This window comes from Sclerotinia sclerotiorum, genomic scaffold (genome assembly GCF_000146945.2).
Source record: "Sclerotinia sclerotiorum 1980 UF-70 scaffold_1 genomic scaffold, whole genome shotgun sequence".
In the NCBI taxonomy this organism is placed as follows: Eukaryota; Fungi; Ascomycota; class Leotiomycetes; order Helotiales; family Sclerotiniaceae; genus Sclerotinia; species Sclerotinia sclerotiorum.
This window is the reverse complement of record NW_001820835.1, coordinates 1426557-1448819: the sequence shown is the minus strand read 5'-3', so window position 1 is coordinate 1448819 and position 22263 is coordinate 1426557. Positions and strand designations below refer to the sequence as shown.

The window sequence follows — 22263 nt, the reverse complement described above, 5'->3', positions numbered from 1 at the left end:
TTGTTTTTTGCCTTCATCTTAGCTTTCTTGCATTTTACCCACCATTCGTCAGGTATGCTTTGATATCCCCACTCTCACCCCGGAGTCACTCCTTTCCACTATCCGTAAAATATGATAGTTTATTGATGGATGAGCCATCCTGTACAAATCCCCGGTCCTCCCGGTCCTTCCCCAATAGTCTCCTCCCTTGTAATGATTTATTCTCCATGACTATCCTTAAGCAAGAGGACTTGGATCCTCAGTAGGCGTATCGGTACTCTCAGTTGCTGGTGGTGGTGGTGCACTCTTTCCGAATGATCCTCCACCAAAATACTTAACAAAATCCTTGTTCTCATCAAAGGGTCTGGGTCCCAACAACCTCACCATATCATCTCTACCGAGGACTTCCTTAGCCAAAAGTTCCTCTGCAATGATTCCCACTTCCGCCTTCTTCTCTACTAGTAAATTTCTACATTTGTCATATGCCTCATCGACAATTCGTCGAACCTCTTGATCGATAGTTTGAGCTGTAGATTCGGCAAAAGGTTTCATGAGTTGATTTTCTCTATCAGTTTCGAAATGGAGAGGGCCAAGCTTTTTGGACATGCCCCATTTGGTCACCATAGCAGTAGCCATACGAGTAACTTTGTTGAAGTCGTCGCTGGCACCACTAGTGACAGTTTCGAAGTGAAGTTCTTCAGATACACGCCCACCAAGGGTCATAGCCATACGATCCATAAGCTGGTTTACGTTCATGAGGTAAGTATCGCCAGCAGGAAGGTATTGTGCGTATCCAAGAGCGCCTTGACCACGAGGGATGATTGAAACCTTGAGAAGTGGATCAGCCCACTTGAAGTACCAACCACAAATGGCATGTCCCGCTTCGTGATAGGCGACTGTCTTCTTCTCTTCAGGTGATAGAACGAGAGATTTCTTCTCAAGACCACCAATCACACGCTCAATAGCTTGTTCAAAATGTGTCATGGCGACGGATGTGGCCTTTGTTCGGGCAGCTAATTACATTAGCAATGGTAAAAACATAGAAGAGGGGATCTAACTTACCAATCAAAGCAGCTTCATTGACACAATTGGCAATGTCAGCACCAGAGAACCCAGGGGTTAAGGCAGACAATCGTCCAGTCAGGTATTCAATATTCTCATTAGTGACAATCTTGCCTAAGTGAACCTTGAAGATCTGCTTTCTACCATCCATGGTCGGCCTATCGATAGAGATGTGTCTGTCAAAACGTCCAGGTCGCATAAGAGCCTTGTCAAGTACGTCAGGTCTGTTGGTACCAGCAAGAACAACAATTTGCTCAGTCGTATTGAAACCATCCATCTCAGTCAAAATTTGATTGAGTGTAGCTTCCCGTTCATCGTTTCCACCTCCGGAGAACCCGCCAGACTTGCCACGAGACTTTCCAATAGCGTCTATCTCATCAATGAATATGATGCATGGAGTACTTTTTCTTGCCATGGCGAAGAGGTCCCGGACTCTCGATGCTCCAACACCAACGAACATCTCCACGAACTCGGAACCACTGACGCTAAAGAATGGTACTTGCGATTCACCAGCTGTTGCCTTTGCCAGTAATGTTTTACCAGTACCTGGTGGACCAGACAAAATAGCACCGCGAGGAATTTTAGCACCTAGACGTTGAAACTGTTCTGGTGTCTTTAGGAAAGAGACAAACTCCATAATTTCTAGCTTCGCTTCATCCATACCGGCGACATCCTTAAACTTTACCTTTACATCAGTCTCGTGATTGAACTGCTTTGCTCGACTCTTTCCCATTCCAAAAATGCCACTTTGACCTCCAGCACCTGCTGAAGCTCGTCTTGACATGTAGAAAATAGCACCAATGAATAAGAGTGTAGGACCAAAAGAGTAGATAAGAGCCCATGTATCTCCATCACTCGCGTACCCAATTGGTATCCTTTCCGAAACAGGTATCCCTAAATCATCTTGTGCATGTTCCATTCGCTGCTCAAACCCTTCCGGAGAACCTATGGAGAAATAGTAATGGAAGTTGGGATTACTGGCTTGGGAATCGGGATACATTGCTGCCGCCGCTTCAGTGTGGAGGTCAACTCGAACCTCCTGCTTGTTAACCACAGTCAATCTCTTAACCAACCCCTTATCAAGGAAATTATTTCGGAATTCCTGGAAGGTAATATCTTTCTTATTAGTGCCCGGGAAAAGTGTCTGCCATAAGAAGTATGTTGCAAAAGATCCAATCAATAAGGTTGTGGTATCAAGCTTCAAGTCCGATGGGTTGCCAAAATTGAACCCTTCCTGCTGGTTGCCCTTCTTGTTGCCCTGCTTGCTACCCTGATCTCGCCCCTGGCCGCCTTTATTACTATCCGCAGAAGGCCTTGGTTCGTTTGAATTGAAATTCGTTCCTTGTGACTGAACCTTGGCAGCGGACCACGCCATTTGCAACACCAGTTTTGTGAATTTTCCAGCCTCCGACAAAGTCATCGGTCTGCCCTTCACCTCTTGCATCAAATCTCTCAGTTCAGATGGTACCCCTGACTTTTGTATCGCCTGCAGAGATCTTCTCAATTCCTGAGTCTGGCCTTTGCCAAATTGCATAGAAGCAATTATTTGCTCTAGCTGCTCTATCTCCTCATCCGTCAATCTCACATAACCTTCCACCAGCGGTGGCTCCTCGTTTGGCTTCGCGCTATTCTCGGAGGGAGATAAGGGCGATTTTCCATCGTAGAGGTTTTCCGTCCCAGGAGCGGGCTTGCTGGGTGGCTCCGACGATTTTTGTTTTCTCGACTCTACCTTCGACTCATCCTTCTCCGTGTCCTTGTCTGGCTTTGGTGGCTTGGTTACGAATGTGCGCGCCCTTTGTGCAGCTATCCGCGACCGTAATAGAGGTGCAGTCGATGATGTACGGAGAGAATTTCGTGCGGCAGATTGGATGGTGGTTTGAGAAATTCTAGCAAGAGAGCTGCACTGCCGTAATATCGATGTCATGCTTGGCTAGAGCTGTTCGTGTCGTAATTAGGAGATAAATGTGGTCTGGAGTCACTATGGATGACTTGCCGTGACTAGAACCACTATGTGAGAGAATTTAAGAGTATGTTCGAAGGTTTGTGGTTGTCGGAGTTAGAGGTGGGAGGCAAATCATATATATAATGATGATGCCTCGATTAAGCTTGATTGATTACAACACTAGCGCAACTTTGGTATCGAAACTCAAAATATATTCAATCTGGAACCTCGGACTTGTTTTCCAACTAAAATTATAAATCACATTTCATTTACTATTTTAATCTCTATCATTCCACATCATATTATTCTCTATAATTATTGTACAATCTTGTGTAAATGTTCCATAGCAAATCATTAATACATCTGTTGGGCATATTGAAGCCATAACATAATCGGAGGAGAGTACCAGTTACACCTTCCTAATGAAGCCAGATGAGTTTCCTTTAGAGACGCCATAATCACCATGCAAAGCAACTGCTTTATGAGTCCATAATCTGTGCCTCTTCCGACCCCTCATATGCCCAATATAATTAACACCTTTACCTCCAATTTTCCTCCCTCACGAGAACGCCAAAAATCCATAGCTTACAAGCCCCCACCTTGATTTTGTAGATGTGCATTATTACTCATATGAAGATTAGGGTCACCCATAACACCATTCTCGAAGCTTTGGTACACGCCTCCCGTCATCTCTGCCCAGTCCCACTCAAGCGTCATTGGCATCTGCCAGAGATCCTGAGGGACAAAAGGTTGTTGGAAAGCATTTGGATTTAGTGGGGAGTTGAACTCATTTTCGTTTGTAAAACCTTGAACACTTCCAAACGGTGTCGCCGTATTTTGTCCCATGAAATCATTTCCAGGAGCACCGAAATCTGGTTGCCAGTTTGAGCTTGGAGAAGCATCTTGCAAAGGACTAAAGCCATTCTGTAGATTCACATGATTCGTCGAGTTGGGAGAAAACGGGCCAGGCGTGGAATTAGGAGCACGGCTCATGGGAGTCTGTGGTGGGCCAGCCCTGGGCATATGCGATGATTTACCCGAATCATCATGACTCTTGCGCTTTCTCCTTGTAGATGTCTCCTTTTCTGCTTTGTCCAAAACAACTTTGGCTATTCTTTCAAATTCTGAGCAGACCCCTAGCATACGTTTTACACCTCCATTTTCTTCCTCGGTGCCTAACATGGAAAGAAAATTGACAACCAGGTTCATAAGACGCACATCAGAACGTGCCCGAGGATCTTGAGGGTTTTGTAAAATATTTCCAAAGAGGGTCACAAGGGCAGAAACCGGGAAATAGAGAATGAGCCTAAATATGTTAGATTTTGATTGAGGTAGCGTGCAAGTCTGACTTACCAGACACAAGCAAAGTCGCCTTGAGGAACATATTTTATGAGGTGTATGGAAGCGCGAGCAGCAGACACACACAATGCGGCCGAAGAAAAGACACGGGGATTTAGAGGCCTAGCATTCAGTCCTTGGATGGCATAGTTAGAAAGGCGGCTGGTCCAGTATCCGTGGTGAACAGACATTCGATGAATTGTAGTGAGGCAATTATAGTAGGCGAAATGAAGAACGACAACGTGAAGAATTAGTGGAGTATGTGAAGCTTTAATCTCATGCTCTGGACGGAAGTCGATCGGGATACTATCTTTCCATTCTTCGAGTTGAGAATCAAGCTCCCCTATGGTATTTAGAAGTTCCCCATCAGATTGTTTTGAAGCTTTAGTCGAATAAAGCTGCTTGTATACCTTGCTCTCGATGGTCGCAAATTCACACATCAATCGGAAAAGGTTAACCTTTCCCTTGCCATCGGCAAGAGGAATATTACCTATGTTATCTTCAGGGTCGGCACTCGGTAGTTCGACATTCATATCATCGTCGTCCTGTGCAGGAGGTCTCCCCGAACGCAGACAGATGTCTTTGTCTAGCATGTACCCTATCCAGAATACACGTTTGCGTTGCTCAATCTCCACTGGATTGAGGTTGAAGCCAGACCCACGTTTATGCAGCCCAATGCTGTGTGAAAGACGAATAGCGGCTGCTACAAGAAAGAACGAAGGCTGAGGATTAGGCGTACCCTGCATAAACAAAGCCATTCCCAACAATGCTTGTACACTGAGTAAATCAGTGTTCCGCATGGTGAGCTCGGTGAAAACACCCATGGCATTTTTAAGGTAGCCCCAAGCTTTTGTATCTTCCTCCTGTGGCACGAGATGGCTCATAACACGAAGACGATGAGCGATGGCAAGTGCACAGTTAAGACTTGCCCACCATCCGGAGCCTTCATAGGGATCACTAGAATATTGTCGATCGACTAGATGCATGAACGTAGGTTGGTGGAAAAGGGGAAACATGCAGTTAAAATTCTCGAAAAAGTCCTTAAGTAAAGACACGCACTCGTTTTTAGGAGGGAGTCGCCTCCATACTGGACGTGCGAACAAATCCGAGAATACTTCTGGTTTCCAATACATCATCTTATTGTCGTCCACGGAAGCGGATGAAATCATGTCCTGAAACGATGAATCGCCTGTCTTCTCGTTGACCCATGAAATACCTTTAGGCGAGAATATGGAGAATCCAGAAGATGACCCTTAATTTGTCAGCAAAGTCCTTCCCATCCAGCAACATTTCATACCTATATATCGAGTTTCTCCGCAGTTATTTGTGACTAAGGAGCACATCATATCTGAAAGCGCCTCAACTGGCTCCTCTCTTTTCTCACCCACTTCATTTCGACCGTCTTTACTATTACGCTTCTCGGAGTCTTTGGTTGGTTCTGGGGATGCTATAGTACTCCGAGGGGTCGAACCATTTGCATCAACCGGGTTACCTGGAGTACTTTGCACTGGGGAAGTTGCAACTGAACCAGGGGCAGCAGACGCTCTGCGCGAAAGGTTCTTTTCCTGTAGTATTTTCTCCAACGTTCCCAAATCCGTTCGCCCACCATCTTCTTCGCTGAGGAGACCTTAAACACTATCCGTCAATCATTGAACATTTGAATATGCCTGAATTGATGGGACAAACCAGATAACTTTAACAAACTTTCCATGCGACCTAGACGATTCTCGAGGCCCTCGATATATTTCGCACTACTCAAAAATCAGCGCCCGAAATAACTGATCTTTCACCTAGATTTCTCACCCTTTTGGTGGATTTCTCTTCTTCTCGACCTGTGTAAAAATACATTCCGTTTTATAGTTGATGCAATGCGTACAAGCTGGTAACTTCCCATCGCACTTGATCTTCTTTTTCCGGCACATGTCACAAGCCTGCCGTCGTCAGCTTCCTGTCCAGATTCCTTCGCAGAATGTTCAGCCCTACCCTCGCTATCCTTCTCCGTTTTGCCTCGTTGCTTTCATCGAGAAGGGTTCCATCGCCGAAAAGCGGACCCGTCAAATCTGGTATTTTCGAAGATATCGGTAAACCTTCTGCATTGTAAGCCCCGAATATTTGAGGCGGGGGGTTCATCAAGGGGGGCGCCGATATCTGGGGCACAAAAGAATTGTTGTCATGGGGCATAGAATCCATCTTTGTTGATCATCGCATAGTAAAATAGCTGAATTTGACGAAGGCGCAAGTGATTAAAAGTCGTATGCCGGGTGTCGAATCACCCAAGTAGAAATTTATTTCGTATTCGTACAACTCCTGTAGCAGTTTGCGGAACTTAGCTTACTCCGTAGCTGCAGATGTACTAATTCCAGAGTCTGGGTTTATGTCTTGGGTGTCGAGATTTCTTTATGACTGAGTGGCTGCTTGTGGATATTGAAGGCAGGCACAGCCTGATGATGGAGAAAAGCGATTATATGATGGGATGATATTTGGTTATTTTATTGAACAAAGAGTTTAAGAAGCCAGTGAATGTGATGTGATTTGGAGTATTGGGGAAGATGGTAAATGATCGTACAGTGTATGTGTCTACCGATGGTTGAGGGGTCGTTTTCGGCGGAGGAGTTTAAGCTTGGCCTTCTAGAAGTTATAAATACTAACTAGGTACCTAGTAGGTAAATTAATTGATGTCTAAGCTTCTTGGAGCTGTAGCTGGCATGATTAAATATTAATAAGATGACGAAGGACACATAGAAAAGTATGAAGGACCAATAGAAAAGAAATGTAAAACTCAATCTGAAAAAGAATCGCATCGTCTCGCCATCTGAAATCTTACGTGTTGCATCCATCATAGGAGTTTATCATTACTATAATCCTATCCTCTCACAACTCATGTCACCACACGCAACCACCTCGGCATTTTATATATGACTAATCAACAATATTTTGAGATGGGTAATGTAGGTAGACCAAGTATTACCAAATGAAGAGAATTATTCATCTACCAGAGCTAGCAAAATAAAGCTACAAGTCAGCTGTCCCGGAATATCCTATGTACAGTACAGTACAGTAATATCACAATAATGATTGCTTAAAGGTAGGTATCTATCTATCACCTTTATAAATGATCAGGTAGATATCCATATCACTATAAGATCATAATAATACAGGCGGGGTACACAAAACCAATAAAATCTTCAGTGGCTTCAATGGCTTTTAATCTTTTGGCCTGTCCTTCATCTTGTCCTACATTCGAGTTGTACCGTAATATATATTACCTACTTAAAAGGCTTTCATCACGTGGCCATAGTGATCCAATATCTTCATTCTTCATTTTACTTCTCGAGCACAATTCTTCAATTCCGATGCTACGGGTAACAAGTCTAGGCGCCATCGGCCAATGTATATCTTATGTACGGTTGATATGGACCAATGAGTTCTCGAGAAGATTGACCTGTTACACTGCTGAAACGAGAGGAGAGATTCTACCGGCTTAACCCAGAACTTCCTGCATCGAGCATCTTTCGCTTGGACTCGAGAGGCTACATAAATATCACTGCAGGTAGCATCACACATACACAGCCACTCTGGTGTTTGTGTGTACAACCTGAGTTGGCTTCAGAAACTTGTCAGGCACGATGCACTTAAGCTCCAATTTGGCACGTTGAGTTTCATACATAGAAAGACATTATCTTTTATCCCACCCTCTTTGATCTTATATCCTAGCCATTCGTCCGATGCTAAAAAGTGGCGCCTATATTATCCAACAAGATCATCAAATTTACCACGAGAAAAAGGACAGGTATCAGTTTATTACCGATCCCAGGAGAAATGGCTATCCTAAATCCACTATTCCCTCCTGATTGTTGCCGAGAGGCGTCGTAACATAAGAAGCGAATCAGATAAATCTTCAAGCGCTCACTGGTATCAAAAGTCCTGCATATCAGGACAAAAACGCCAAACCCAAATGCAGAGGTGCATTAAATATCCAAGGACAGCCCTAAGCAGGTCCAATCCAAGGCGGGGTCCCCACAATAACTACGAAAAAGCAAAAAAGCTTCACATGCATCAATGCCGGCGATCCTCCAACCAAAGCCCTGTACAATCTCAGAAATGTCTTATTTCAGACTTCTTCTGTAAATCTTGAGGCGTGGGAGCCATCTTGTGAGGCAAGTGAACGACCCAGAAGATCCGGCCTCGGTGGTATAGGCCCAGGTGGCTCTGTAAAAGGGCCATGTTCCGTAACCGGGGTTCTTGCCGGGCTTGGCCTCATGACCGGGACTCCAGAGTCTCTATTTGGGGGCTCGAGAGGTGGGCTTGGCTGTCCTCCATAGAACCCCTGAGAATCTCGGTAGAATGAGGTGCCACTTAAAGTGTTGGAGATCGGCATAGCAGGTACACCAGAGGGGTAAAACGATGATCCGCTCATTGTATTTGAATTTGGTTCACCGAATCCGTCACCTCCATGTTGTAAGACAGATGGAAGCTTCTTACCAGATACCCTATAGAAACCTCTTTCACTTCCTGCTGATGAAACCGTGTTAGTGGCTGTGTTTTGAGATGATCGCTTAGATTTCGAGAGGCTGGCCAGCGCTGCAGGCACGGCCATTGCGAGTGATCTGCGCTCCGTCATGCTACGAGGAGCTTGATTAGGGAAACCTTGGGATTGACCTGCAGAACCACTACCATCATTTCCACCAACTCCCCCACCCCTTCCGCCACCGGCGATCGTCGAAGGAGGTACACTTCCAATTGACAACATCCCACCATTCTTCTTCTTCCATCTCAACACCAACATCAAAATAAAGAGAAGTGCAGCGAGCCCAGCTACCCCACCAACTACACCCCCCACTATCGTGGATGTGGATGGTGTCGAACTCGCAGCTGTTCCATTGCCGCTCCCACCAACCGCACCCCCTGTAGCACTGCTACTCCCGGATGCCGAACTAGTTTCGGTACCTCCACCGACAGAAGCGATACTGCTAGTCGAATCTGTTTGAGATGACGAGTATGAGGGCGAAGATGAGGACGAAGAAGATGAGGACGAAGAAGATGAGGACGAAGACGAGGGCGTGGTCGAGCTGAAAGTTGTCGATGATGCAGCCGAAGAAAGAAATACAGGTGATGACAAGAAGGAAGATGTTATCGTCGATGCAAAGGTTTCGAATGAGGATGTCAAAGTGGAGTCAGTAAAAGAAAGTCGGGTAGTATTAGATGTGGATGATGAGGAAGAGATTGAAGCAGAAGCGGTCGCATTGGAAAATAATGTTGTCGAGCTTGAAGTTGAGCCTGAAAGCGAGATTGATACTGGGCCTGGGGTCGAATTTGGAAATGAGCTAGAAATTACTAATACCATACCATTAATATATTGTTTGCGTGAAGACTGAGGTTAGCTTACATGTAGTTGAATTAGAATTAGGAATGGGCGTTGAAAAGCTAGTGGAAGGAGTGGAAGTCGAAGTCACATCAGTGCTCGACGATAACGATAGGATGACCTGGCCCGATGATGTAGGTTGAGCTCCAAGAACTGTAGAAGCAGCAGAAGAATTATCTCTATTCGAAGAGATCGAGGAAGTAGTTGTTGTTGCAGCTTGTAATCTCAAAGACGAGTAGTCGCTCGCTGGAAAGGTCTGGACCGCAATAGTAGATCCATCGGCATCGACATCAACCTGTTGGACCACGGATATTGTCTGAATAACTTCTGTTATGGCGGAAGCCTCAGCTGTTGCCGTTTCAACTACCGTCGTTTGCCGTTTGTGTAATTTTTGATGCTGTTTTAAATGATTGTGGTGAGATTGCCCGTATGCATACTCATGTCTGGCCAGAAAGAGTGATGGCTCAGCGTCGTTCATGGCGCGCCCTTTTTGTTGCAGCTGCGTCTACAGCGCTCCACGGGTACCTGATAATTCAAAAGAGTGACTTTCGCCAACTTGGGACGTAATATTTACAACTCCTTCGTCGCCCTCATTGCCGTTGCGGAAAAAGAGGGTTTTTGATTTTCGTTTTCGTGAAGGTTGGGTTTTGGGGGGGGGAAAATAAAAAGTGATTATTGATAGTTCGCAGGATCACACAGCATTTCGCTCAGGTACAGCAGATCAATTTTTGGTTAGTTTTGATTAGCACGGGCCAAGAACAAATTTCGCTAGAGTTACTAGAGACTTTTTGCTTCCTTTTAGAGGTTCGTGAATAGTCAGGGCTGACGAATTATTTCACTTTATAGAAATTTATTAGCATGGATGAAAAGTGGATGCACCCGTCAGTTGACCAATCACGGCGTGAGAAGATATTTAATTTAACATGGCAGTTATCGAATAAGCACGAGGCTTCAAGGATAAAGCATGACTGCATGGCATGGAGAACGGAGACGGAGGAAACGTATTTTGTCTCTGGGGCGGTTCCTTTTCGTCCCGTCAATTCTTCCAATGTTCTAGATATAAAATACGCTGTATAGGGTGAGGGCGAGGGTAGATACTAACTATCTACTAAGTAATGTGGACGAGATTGATGACTTGTTAATAATTTGTTACTATGAATTGGTGATTGTAATAGTTTGTTATTGAAATGAATGACCGACTTAATAACCTAACTATCCATTATTCGTATCACTTAAAATAGCAAGTCAACAGTTGTCGAGACTCCTAAGGATTCAACACAAATACATTGATCGTCAACTTGTGGAGCGCTGCAAAGAATATATCTAGCTTTTCTAATTTTCTACCTGCCTAGGAAGATATTAATCAGTAGCTTCACTCCGTCCTTATATCCCAGAATGTACGTGCCCCTTTTATGTGGGTAGATACTAGAGACTAGATGTTCTTTACTGCATGAAAAGAGAGACAATCACATCATCGTTTTGCTCATCACATCTAGGCAAATTCGATGGGACGCGGAGATGGAAACTTAATAAGTGTCATCAATAATGGATGGTGTCTTTCTGTAACATTAGGATGAGCATTACTATATACGGGTTTCTCCTGAATTCCCGAGATATAGGTCATATTATGCCAATTCGTCGCTACCGAAATATCCAGTAATCCATCGTCTTAATTAAATGAAATGGAAAAGGGAGTGTGAGCGGGAGTTCAAAGAAGGAATAATTTTCAAGGCCATTTAATTTCTTGGATGTATTCATAAACAGGTGGGATGTAGGTATATATATATATATACCTACCTAGGTATAGTGAAGTAATAAGTCTTCAAGTAACTCCCTCTAGTAATTTTGCTTCAAGTAAGAATACTACCTAGTTCCTACTACTGCAAAAACGGATCACTTTGTTAGTTTTTAGTTTAGTGTAACTCGTACCTGACTTGTGGTTCACGATTTAAGATTGGCAAGATCAATTTTTCTCAAAGATCTCGCCATAAGCCATAATTGGCTTGCATTAGTGAGTGTTAGGTACCTAGAGCTTTGATGCGGCGGTTACAATTCACAGAGTACACAACTTGGCCAGCCAACCGAGCCAGATCAACGAGCCCAGCGGATTGGGAGCGATTCGCGTCTGAGTGGATACCTCAAGTATTTTGAACGATGTGCTTCTTGTTATTAGTACGAAGTACGGAATACTGTTTTCAATCTCATCTTTTGTACTCATAGCTGATTGGCCAGGACATCAGACTCAACATAGGTACTTTTATGGTGGAATCTTATGAAAGTCAACAGGAGGAATATTCGAAACAACATGATCAACTAGTACGGTACAAAACAAACATCAGAAATATTATTTTAATATAATTATTCATGGAATGAAAATGCATCAAATTCGTTCGTTGCGCATAAATACATCACTTTGCATCACGAGGTAGAATTACTACCGCACAACCCCTGACGGACCCTTGAATTTATTGAAAGCTGCATCTGCATGAAATCAAAACATCAATGATACAATGTTTCGTATTTAATTCATGAACACTTTTATCAAATTTTAAGAATTTGATAATCAGATATTAAAACTGATAAATCAAAATAAGCCATGGCTACTCCTGCTCAATTAGAGGAGAAGGCTCGACAGGATCGTCCAGAAGTTCCAACAATAAGATACCATCATACCCCGCCCCCGCTACCACCACGAGGAGAGTCTGTCCAGGCCCCTCCACCGTACACCGATGATGATGCGAAGAGGAACCAATTAATCTCAGAGCAATGGCATTCAAATGACCCAAGATCATCTTCCACACATTCTTTGGTCCCTTCAGAATCTAATCGAGATGGCCGTCGTAAACTGTTGCTCATTTATATTCATGGGTTCCTGGGCAACGAAACCAGTTTCCAAAGTTTTCCTGCTCACGTTCATAATCTTCTAACTATCACGCTCCAAGAGACTCATATTATTCATACAAAAGTTTATCCTAGATATAAGTCCAGAAAAGCTATCAACTTTGCTCGGGATGATTTTAGCAATTGGTAAGTCCTTCTTTTACTATCATCATTCTTTACCAGCTAAAGATTGTGCTAGGCTAGAGCCCCATGAAGATTCTTTGACCGACATTATACTACTAGGCCATAGTATGGGAGGGATTCTATCTTCGGAGGTCGTCCTCCAACCTCCATCTGCTCCAGCAAATCGTCTCTTTCGCCATAGGATATTGGGAACAATTAGCTTTGATACGCCATATCTAGGCATGCATCCTGGAGTCGTGCTTAGTGGAATTGGAAGTCTTTTTAGGCCTGCACCGGAGCCTCCAAGCTCAAGATCAGGGTCATTATCGCCCAACGGGGCAAGTTCGCCGTCGATGAACGGTCCTGCATCTACAGCAAGCCTAGCAGACACACTCTCAGACTCGAATACTACGTACCAAGAAATTGATGGACAAAGCATGACATCGCTAGCTATGCCACCATCAAATGATAAATTTTACAATGCCCCTTTCTTCAACGACATCAGAATACCAGAGCGAAAAGGATTTGACAACTTCTTACACTTCGTTAACAAACATGCTGAGGGTGTTGGGATAACAGCAAAATTAGGTGGTTTGACTTCTGCAACCTCACAGTACTTTGTATCGCATATAGAGTTTGGTAGTTGTCTGGCAGATTATCCTGGCTTGATGAATCGTTATTCCAAAATACGTGCTCTGGAAGATGTTGATGAACTTGCTGGGGGGAGCAATTTTGTAAATCAAAACCAAACCCCACGGAGAAGATTCATCAATTATTATACCGCAAGTACTGGTCGGCCCAGGAAGCCACGAAATTCTGCCGTTGAAGAATCCCTTCATGATAATGCCTCGTTGAAGGCAGGAATGAGTAATCTGAGCCTAGATCATTCCGAAACTCAGCCCTCAACATCAGAGGAGAGTCAAATTACGACGGATATTAACCTTGATTTGGCCAACGGTATACATATGCAGCAGGTTGGGGAACAGATGCAAGACTTAGGCAACAGTTCAGGGGTTCAGGAAGGTGCTCCACGATCACCAGAATTGCGACAGATTGATTCAATGCCCATTGAAGAAGACGAACCTGTACCTATAGCAGGTCTATTACATGCTGAGGAAACAGAGAGCTCGGATACTACTCCACAAAAAGCACCCACCGAACCTCCCCTCCCTCCTATCCCCAATACGCCGACAGAACCAGAACCAATGAACTTCGATCTTTATACAGACAAAGACTCTCGGAAAGTCGCAGAAAAGGAACACAAACGCATTGTGAAGGCTTATAACCAAGCCTTGAAGGATCGAGAAAGTGCTCTCAAAGACCGTCGCAAATTGATGGAGAAAAGAGAAAAGAAAGCACGAAAAGATGAGGAGAAACAATTGAAAGCTCAAGGCAAGCAAAGATCAAAGGAAGAAAAAGAAGAGGAAAAGCGACAAGCCACATTGAATTCCAAATCCTCCAAAGGGAAAGAGAACGTCCCGAAGGTGGAGCCGAAGATGGAGAAGCCAAAAAAGGACAAGAAGTTTTGTGTGCTGCCTCCAGAGTCTGAGGGACAGAAAGATGCCTGTTGGATTCGAATTTATATGGAAGGAGTAGACGAAATTGGGGCACATTGTGGTCTTTTTTTCCCAGGGCCACAATATGAAAGCTTGGTTGGTGATGTAGGTGAAAGGATTGAGACATGGGTGAAGGAGGATGCAGCGAAGAGAGCAGTCCTCTCTGGACGATAGGTTTTACGAGACGAATGTGATATCTTTTTTTTTTATCAATGAGGCAACCATGTTTATGAAGATACCCTAGCCAACATGGCAAATGCTCATATAGAACTTATGAATGTTCAAGCAAAGTTTGTTACATTTAGGCCGAAATATTCTCCTATTTAGCGAAAATATGTGGTGAAAAAGTCTACAAACACATCAATTGCTTATTTATTTGAACAGCACAGAGCTTCAACAAAGCTCAAAACAAGAATCTTGAGCTTGGCATGTATGACAAGAGAATCATTCCTTTGAGTCATTGTTTTCCTCTGATTATGACTCGAATATTGAAATCATCTACTCCGCATGTAGGCAGCATGTGATTGGCCGGCTTAAAGTGAGCAGCCGAGCCAGGATCTTTTTCATCCCATCTTCAGAATGTTGTCATTGGGCGTCATCCGAATTTAAGTTACCCCACAATATGCCAAGAGGTGGATACGCATCAATTTTATTCCCAACTTGACCACCCTCCTAAATCCAAATATAAATATATAAATCGACAACTGACCTTTCTGCAACCTGCTCTCGTCCATATCTCTCCCTCTTTCATAGAGACATTGTGATGCCTCAATTACTACTCTTGAATCTTTAACATTCCCGACAATATTATCTAATGGCCACTCAATCTTCGAATCCTTATTCGCTCCCCAGTCCTCTGCCTCACAACGCCACCTCTAGTTCCACTCGAGCTCCGCAAAATATCTCTACAGCAAAAGCCTGGCGCAATCGCTTCAATTCATTAGCTACCAGTGATACAAACTCCACATCGCATAATACCGAGGCAATGGATGAACATAATGGTTTGCAGACAGCGAACACAAATACTTCTACGAGAAGCAGACATATCCCGAAATGGTATAAAATTAGATGGTTCAAAGGCATGGCTGATGATGTAAAGAGAAGAGCACCATTTTACTTGAGTGATTGGACGGATGCTTGGGATTATAGAGTTGTGCCGGCTACGATTTATATGTATTTTGCAAAGTGCGTTACATTCCATTTGGAGGCCAACCATTCTTGTGATGAGAAGAGAAGTCGTGGAAACGGATCGTGGGCAGAAATAGCTAATTGCATGACAGTATTTTACCTGCATTAGCTTTTTCTTTGGATATGTAAGTCTCTTGTCAAACATATATGAGGCAAAGTTTCTGATCAAAATGCAGGTTTACAAAGACGAATATGAGTTATGGAGTGAATGAAGTTCTTCTTGCTTCTGTCCTAGGATCAGTGGTTTTTGCAGTATTTGCCGCTCAACCATTGGTTATTGTAGGAGTTACAGGACCAATCACTGTTTTCAATTAGTATGTTTGGTGATGTGAAGGTCCTGTCATACTTGATGCTAATTTGGATAGTACTGTCTACGATATTATTGTTCCTACAGGAGCAAACTTTTTTGCATTTATGGCATTAATTGGATTGTATGTATAGAAATACTCTGCAGTTGTTAATTTTTCTAAAATAGGAAAAAAAACTGACTAAAGCAGATGGTCCCTATTAATGCATTGGATACTCGCCATTACCAACTCATGCAACTTACTTCGTTATGTCACTCGTTTCTCTTGCGATATTTTTGGATTTTACGTAGCATTTATTTACCTCCAGAAAGGTATCCAGGTCCTAACCCGTCAAGGCTCGGATGAACCATTCTACCTTTCTATCGTTATCGCATTACTAGTTACCACCGTTGCATTCTTGTGCGGTGTTGTTGGGGATAGTCCATTATTCCGGCATTATGTCCGAGTTTTTATAAAAGATTACGGCACACCTCTCACTATCATTTTTTTTACTGGGTTTGTACACATTGGTAAAATGAGAGAAGTAGATTTGACTACACTACCTACAAGTAAAGCCTTCTTTCCAACAATTGATAGAGGATGGTTTATACATTTTTGGGATGTTAGAGTTTCAGATGTGTTTATTGCCATACCATTTGCTATTTTACTGACAATCTTGTTTTATTTCGATCACAATGGTAAATCATATATCTTTCTTTTCTACACAGATATACAGTCACTAACGGAGCATAGTCTCTTCTTTGATAGCCCAAGGAACTGAATACCCCCTCCGAAAGCCTGCTGGCTTTCACTGGGATATTTTCCTCCTCGGGTTCACAACTGGTATTGCTGGTCTGCTGGGAATCCCTTTTCCTAACGGTCTCATTCCACAAGCCCCATTCCACACTGAATCGCTTTGCGTTACCAAACTTGTTGCTGATACCGATGAATCGGGAGATTCAAAAGGTCATCTCAAGCCAGTTACATCCCACGTCGTCGAACAACGAGTCAGCAATCTAGCCCAAGGTCTATTAACCCTAGGGACTATGACTGGTCCTCTACTTATAGTCATCCACCTCATCCCTCAAGGTGTTCTAGCGGGTCTTTTCTTCGTCATGGGTATTCAAGCTCTTCTCGGCAATGGAATGACTACTAAAATTCTCTTCCTTCTCAAAGATTCCTCGCTAACCCCTTCTTCCGACCCCTTACGACATCTTCCTCGAAAATCTGCCATCTGGATATTCGTAGCAATTCAACTCTTTGGTTTTGGTGCCACGTTTGCTATCACACAGACAATCGCGGCAGTAGGATTCCCAGTCATTATTCTAGCGTTGATTCCGGTAAGGATATGGATGCTACCAAGATGGTTCACGAAAGAGGAATTGGGAGTATTGGATGGAGCAACAGCGAGTCCTTTTACGATGATTAGCGTAGGGGGTAATCATGGAGAAGAGATTGAAGAGGAGGGACTCTCAACTAGTGTCGATGTTGTTAGGGAGGGTATGCTAGTGGGTAATACTTCGGATGAGAGCAGCGGAAATGGAAAAAGGGTTGTAGAAACTGAAGGTGATGGTGATGAAGGACGAGCTGAGCGAGGTGAATTTCAAACCGGTGGTCCGGGTACTGAAAGAACTAGGAGGAAAGAGAATTGGAAGGGAGAAGGAAGAAGTGGTGGATTAAGTGAGCCCATGGAGTTACAAAATCTGGGCATGAGTAGAAGAAGTGTTAGTAGACAGCATGAGTAGGTTGGTAGAATCCGTCCGTCATTCAGGATAGATAGATAGTATTTAAGAGGCGTGTGTGTGCACCGTTGGCTACGGGAATGGTAATTAGAGTTTAGAGTGGGTGGCAGGGCTCTTTTGTATTTTATTGATAGCTCAAATATATACATATATTTATTTATTTATTTGAAGATTACAACGAACATAAAAGATGGGTAGCTGTAATACTTACTTTCATCTATATCCTACTTCTGACCCTGATAATGTAGTCTTAATTTTACACGGCTTTCCCAAGTGGAAGTGGCTTCGCTATATTATTCCCATAGAGCAAAGTATCTGGATATAGATATCTGCCGAGGAGCTTTTCGATTCCTTATTCTCTTTTATTATTATAATACTGATTGTATATATGTATATATGATTTTAGAAGAGGAAGAAGAAGAAGCTGGGATATTATATTGATGTATTGATAAATTCTATACCATATTGTCTTTTTGAATCTGTAAAGTTTCTAAGATATGGAGTTTGTCTCTCTTAACACTTAAATTTTTCTAGGGAAGGATAATTTTTTAATAGAGATACAAGATTGTTAGACTTTTCTTTTTGGTTTTTGAAATAAAGAGATGATTAAATAAATGAGAATATTGAGATATTAATTTATTATACTATATTGGGTTATTTATTCATTGCTGAATTTATATAAAAGCTAGTTTATACGAGTTTAATAATTCTTTAGTAAAGTTTTTTGAGATATTTATCTTTTATTACTTGGGCATTTCTGTGATTTCTGAATGATTCTTTTTATAAAAAGATTTCTATTTCGTGTAGGGGATTTATAATTTTGGAGAATCCTCTTTAGCTGTTGGCACAAGTTATCAATCAGTTATCCAGTCATCCAGGAATCTCCGAACAGGTTCCCCCCCTCCTTTCTCTCTCTCCAAAAAGCAAAACTAAATGAATAAGATCCCAACACCCTCACCCCAAAACCCCGACCTTCCTCCCCTGACCCCTCAACCCCTCAAACCTTCCCCCTCTCAATCACCCCCACGAACAACCCTAAATCCTTCCCAGCACTCCACACCCCATCCTCAATAGCACCTATTAGATTTATCTCCCAATATCCCGTTTTTCGAGCATAGGGACTATTAGGTTTACTCCATTTCCATATAGGGTGTAAAGTATTGGGTGGGACTTTGTGAGGATATGAATGAGAAGAGGGAGGAGAACAGGAAGAAGGACAAGGATATTCGCCCTATATTGGGAGGGAGTAGAAGTTTATTGGGTGGGGTCTTGGGGAGGGGAGTGAGGGGGTGAGGATGGTGAGGATAGGTTTTTGAGGTGGGTGGTTATGTGGGTGATGGTTGGTTGGTTGGTTGGTGGGGAGGTTGGTTGGGTTGTGTTGGGTTGATTGAGGTTTCGGGTTTGTGTTTGTATTGGGGGAAGGAGAGAAGTGAGATAGTTGTGTAGACTATTTGTATCTGTTGTGATTACTGAGATGAGGAGGCGAAAATGTTCCTAGTCCTTGGAAGTCCTTGATGTTTGAGAGACTGGGAATATGGAGGTAAGTTTGGAGGGTGTTTGGGAGTGATGGGTGTGGTAGCCAGTGATGTAAGGTTGTAGTAGTGTTAGTAGTAGTAGTAGATGAATTGGAAACGGATGATGTGCACATGCTTCTTATGAGCAGGGTGTATAGATAACTAGATGGTGATTCGGGTATTGGAGGATGTTGGGTTGTGGGTTGGATTCTAAGACCGGGGATATGGTGGTGAATTATCTTCCATTTTGGGATTTTTCTTTTTTTAGTTTGAGGTTGAGGTTTCTTCTTGTAATTATGTGTATTTTTTGTTAGATAGTAGAAGTATTATAATCATTTATATTTCACAAGTACAGATATTAATAATTCGCCTAGTATTGGGTAAAATTATGTGATTGGAGCTGAGATGGTCTAGAGTCTAGAATATAATATTAATCCACGAGTAGGTGTCTAGATATATTTCATACATTTTCCGGCATACTTACCAATTATATATTCACATACCATTTTCCTTAAACAATATCTATATCTAAATCTAAATCTAAATCACCCATAATAACCCATCCAAGCAGATACATAATTACATAGAACCATCAGGTGAACTCCCTCTTCAAAAATAAATTATTAACCCTAACATTGCTTTTACCACATTCAATACCACTTCATTCTTTATGTAACAATTTAACAATAATTAACAATAATCATTAAATATCATTCTACTCTATACAAACAACAAAGGTAAATTATAACATTGACAACTTCGATGGTGTAAACCCAGGAAAATATCTGTAGGGAACCCGTGCGTGCTAAATGGACAGGTAGGTAGGTAGTTCGAGAGTAAGTACTTCAATGAATAGACAGATATGACCTGTACCTGTTAGATGACAAAGAAGGAGAGGAATTAAGAACGGACTGGGAATTCATGAATTCCATTGAAATGTGCAATCGAAACAGTTGAATGGTTACAATGTATTTGATGGTGTAAGTGCAGCCTCTTGTTACCAACTAGACTTGAAGTTGTTACTAACTAATCGTGTCCGTAGAAGATTTTGGCTCGTGGAAATTTCACCAATGTCTTTTCAATGTGACCATCTGCATGAAGAAATTATAGACTTTTTAAATAATAAAGGGGTATGTCATTGCAAATTATAAACCAATTTTGTAAAACCAGCAAAATATCCCGTCCTACCACCATTCCTGAATCCTTCATTCTTCATAAAATAATCAATAGATATCATCGCAAAATGTCATTTAAAAACTTTCTCTGCATTCTCTGCTCTCTATAACACAGTTACAGTTTACAAGCGAGATTGAGCAGCTCCGGCAGCCTTGCTATTTGGAGCAGGAGCCAACTTCTCGGTTGCCTCTTCAATCTTAGAACCGAGATTCAAATCGACTTTGCCAAACATCTGGTATGTACGCTTGCGAGTGTCCTCCTTGGCAGCTGCCAAATGTCCAGCAACGTTGTTGATGAAGTTGTCTTGTTGGCCTTCTTGTCTGCCGAGGACATCCCATAAACCCTTGGCTTGAACGTAGTCCTCGGGACCAACCTCAGCCAAGTAGCTCAATGCGGCACCAGACCACTGCTCATGGTCATTGGTAGCCTTGACAGGCTTATGAGTGAGCTTTCGGTACGAAGATGGATAGTTGGGGTTAGCACCATAGTTTCCATTGACAGCCATAGCACCATCACGTTGGAATGGATTGAAAGCTCGGAGAGGAGCATTGACTGGAATTTGCTGATAGTTAACACCGAGACGATGACGGTGGGTATCTGGGTATGAGAAGAGACGAGATTGAAGGACAGGGTCGGCAGATGGCTCAACTCCTGGAACCAAGTGAGATGGCGAGAAAGCAACCTGCTCAATCTCGGCGAAATAGTTCTCGACGTTCTTGTTGAGGGTCATTTTGCCGAATGGTCTCAATGGAACCTCAGCCTGTGGCCAGACCTTGGTCAAGTCGAAAATGTTCCAGCGGAACTTCTCAGCTTGTTCTGGGGAAAGGACTTGAACATAGACGCTCCAGGATGGATAGTCTCCCTTCTCAATTGCGTCAAATAGGTCTTGAGTGTGCCAATCTGGGTTCTCTGAAGCCATCTTGCCGGCCTCTTCATTGGTAAATGTCTTGCTTCCTTGATCTGTCTTCAAGTGGACTTGAACATAGTTGAAGGTACCATCTGGCTTGAACCACTTGTGAGTGTGACCAGAATATCCATTCATGTGTCTGTATGAATATGGAGTACCACGGTCACTGAAGAGGTGCATAACTTGGTGGACAGCTTCTTGGTGAGTGGAGAGATAATCCCAAAACATGGTAGCATCCTTCAAGTTTGTTTGCGGGTTTCGCTTTTGTGTGTGAATGAAAAGAGGGAATTTAGTTGGATCTCTGAGGAAGAAGACAGGTGTATTGTTGTAAACCCAGTCCCAGTTACCCTCTTCAGTGTAGAATTTGACGGAGAAACCTCTTGGGTCACGAGCAGAATCTGGAGATCCCTTTTCACCACCAACAGTTGAGAAACGTGTGACAAGAGGAGTCTTCTTGCCGACTTTGCTTAGCATGTCGATGGTGGTGATATCACTGATATCGTGTGTGACTTCGAATTCTACGGGTGATATATTAGTATGTGGCGATAGAGGAAAAGATGTAACACAAGAACTTACCTCCATAAGCTCCAGCACCCTTAGCATGTACAACACGCTCCGGAATACGTTCGCGATCGAAATGAGCCAACAAATCGATCAAATGGAAATCTTGAAGGAGAAGTGGTCCATTGTTACCAATTCTCTGAAATTCCTCTGGGTGTCTCACGGGACATCCATTAGAGGTTGTGTAGACTGGTGCTTCATCATATCTGAAGGTAGACGCGGGCTTCTCGTCGGCAACCATGATTGCTATTATATTGCTTGTTGTTGCACAGGGAGGTGGTAGATGTGGCTGTAAGATGGTTTGAAGGCTTGGCAATTGGGTATCAAAGATATATGTGAAGTAACTTTGATGATAATCTGATAATTTCTTGGAGATAACAGAAAGCTTTTGATGCTTGATGAACTAAAAGAAGTAAAAGTAAGATGGCACAAGAAACGGGTGGGATGGGAAATAAATAAGTAGAAATTCCGAAAAGTACCCCTCCTTTCGTGGCAACCAATGAAAATGAGGGGGTTGATAACTGCATTAGTAAAGCTCTCAAGGTCTGGAACGAATTGATTATCAAAAGGAAAAAGATTGATGATCGGGGCCAATTCCGCATAAAGGAAACTTTACTAACTTTTACTATGAGTGCTTCGTATGCAA

The 22263-nt window shown here is 42.9% G+C and overlaps 7 protein-coding genes across 7 annotated transcripts; 3 read left to right on the top strand and 4 right to left on the bottom strand.

The window, feature by feature from the left end:
- Positions 1-216: 216 nt before the first annotated feature.
- SS1G_00553 (hypothetical protein) lies at positions 217-2965 on the bottom strand (the record flags this gene model as incomplete). The annotated part of the gene is made up of 2 exons (XM_001598414.1): positions 217-992; positions 1042-2965. 2 exons carry the CDS (start codon positions 2963-2965, stop codon positions 217-219), a joined length of 2700 nt encoding a protein of 899 aa, XP_001598464.1.
- Positions 2966-3568: 603 nt separating this feature from the next.
- Positions 3569-6511, bottom strand: SS1G_00552 (hypothetical protein; the record flags this gene model as incomplete). The annotated part of the gene is made up of 5 exons (XM_001598413.1): positions 3569-4289; positions 4337-5573; positions 5619-5938; positions 6008-6072; positions 6305-6511. The coding sequence occupies 5 exons, from the start codon at positions 6509-6511 to the stop codon at positions 3569-3571; spliced, it is 2550 nt and encodes an 849-aa protein (XP_001598463.1).
- A 1921-nt stretch (positions 6512-8432) lies between these two features.
- On the bottom strand, positions 8433-10161 carry SS1G_00551 (hypothetical protein; the record flags this gene model as incomplete). Its single annotated transcript, XM_001598412.1, has 2 exons — positions 8433-9692; positions 9775-10161. 2 exons carry the CDS (start codon positions 10159-10161, stop codon positions 8433-8435), a joined length of 1647 nt encoding a protein of 548 aa, XP_001598462.1.
- Positions 10162-12279: 2118 nt separating this feature from the next.
- On the top strand, positions 12280-14416 carry SS1G_00550 (hypothetical protein; the record flags this gene model as incomplete). The annotated part of the gene is made up of 2 exons (XM_001598411.1): positions 12280-12710; positions 12763-14416. The coding sequence occupies 2 exons, from the start codon at positions 12280-12282 to the stop codon at positions 14414-14416; spliced, it is 2085 nt and encodes a 694-aa protein (XP_001598461.1).
- A 907-nt stretch (positions 14417-15323) lies between these two features.
- On the top strand, positions 15324-17462 carry SS1G_00549 (hypothetical protein; the record flags this gene model as incomplete). Its single annotated transcript, XM_001598410.1, has 6 exons — positions 15324-15427; positions 15523-15555; positions 15607-15744; positions 15796-15861; positions 15928-16286; positions 16486-17462. 6 exons carry the CDS (start codon positions 15324-15326, stop codon positions 17460-17462), a joined length of 1677 nt encoding a protein of 558 aa, XP_001598460.1.
- A 1179-nt stretch (positions 17463-18641) lies between these two features.
- SS1G_00548 (predicted protein) lies at positions 18642-19357 on the top strand (the record flags this gene model as incomplete). The annotated part of the gene is made up of 3 exons (XM_001598409.1): positions 18642-18748; positions 18958-18999; positions 19348-19357. 3 exons carry the CDS (start codon positions 18642-18644, stop codon positions 19355-19357), a joined length of 159 nt encoding a protein of 52 aa, XP_001598459.1.
- A 913-nt stretch (positions 19358-20270) lies between these two features.
- SS1G_00547 (peroxisomal catalase) lies at positions 20271-21858 on the bottom strand (the record flags this gene model as incomplete). Its single annotated transcript, XM_001598408.1, has 2 exons — positions 20271-21574; positions 21633-21858. The coding sequence occupies 2 exons, from the start codon at positions 21856-21858 to the stop codon at positions 20271-20273; spliced, it is 1530 nt and encodes a 509-aa protein (XP_001598458.1).
- Between the last annotated feature and the right edge of the window lie 405 nt (positions 21859-22263).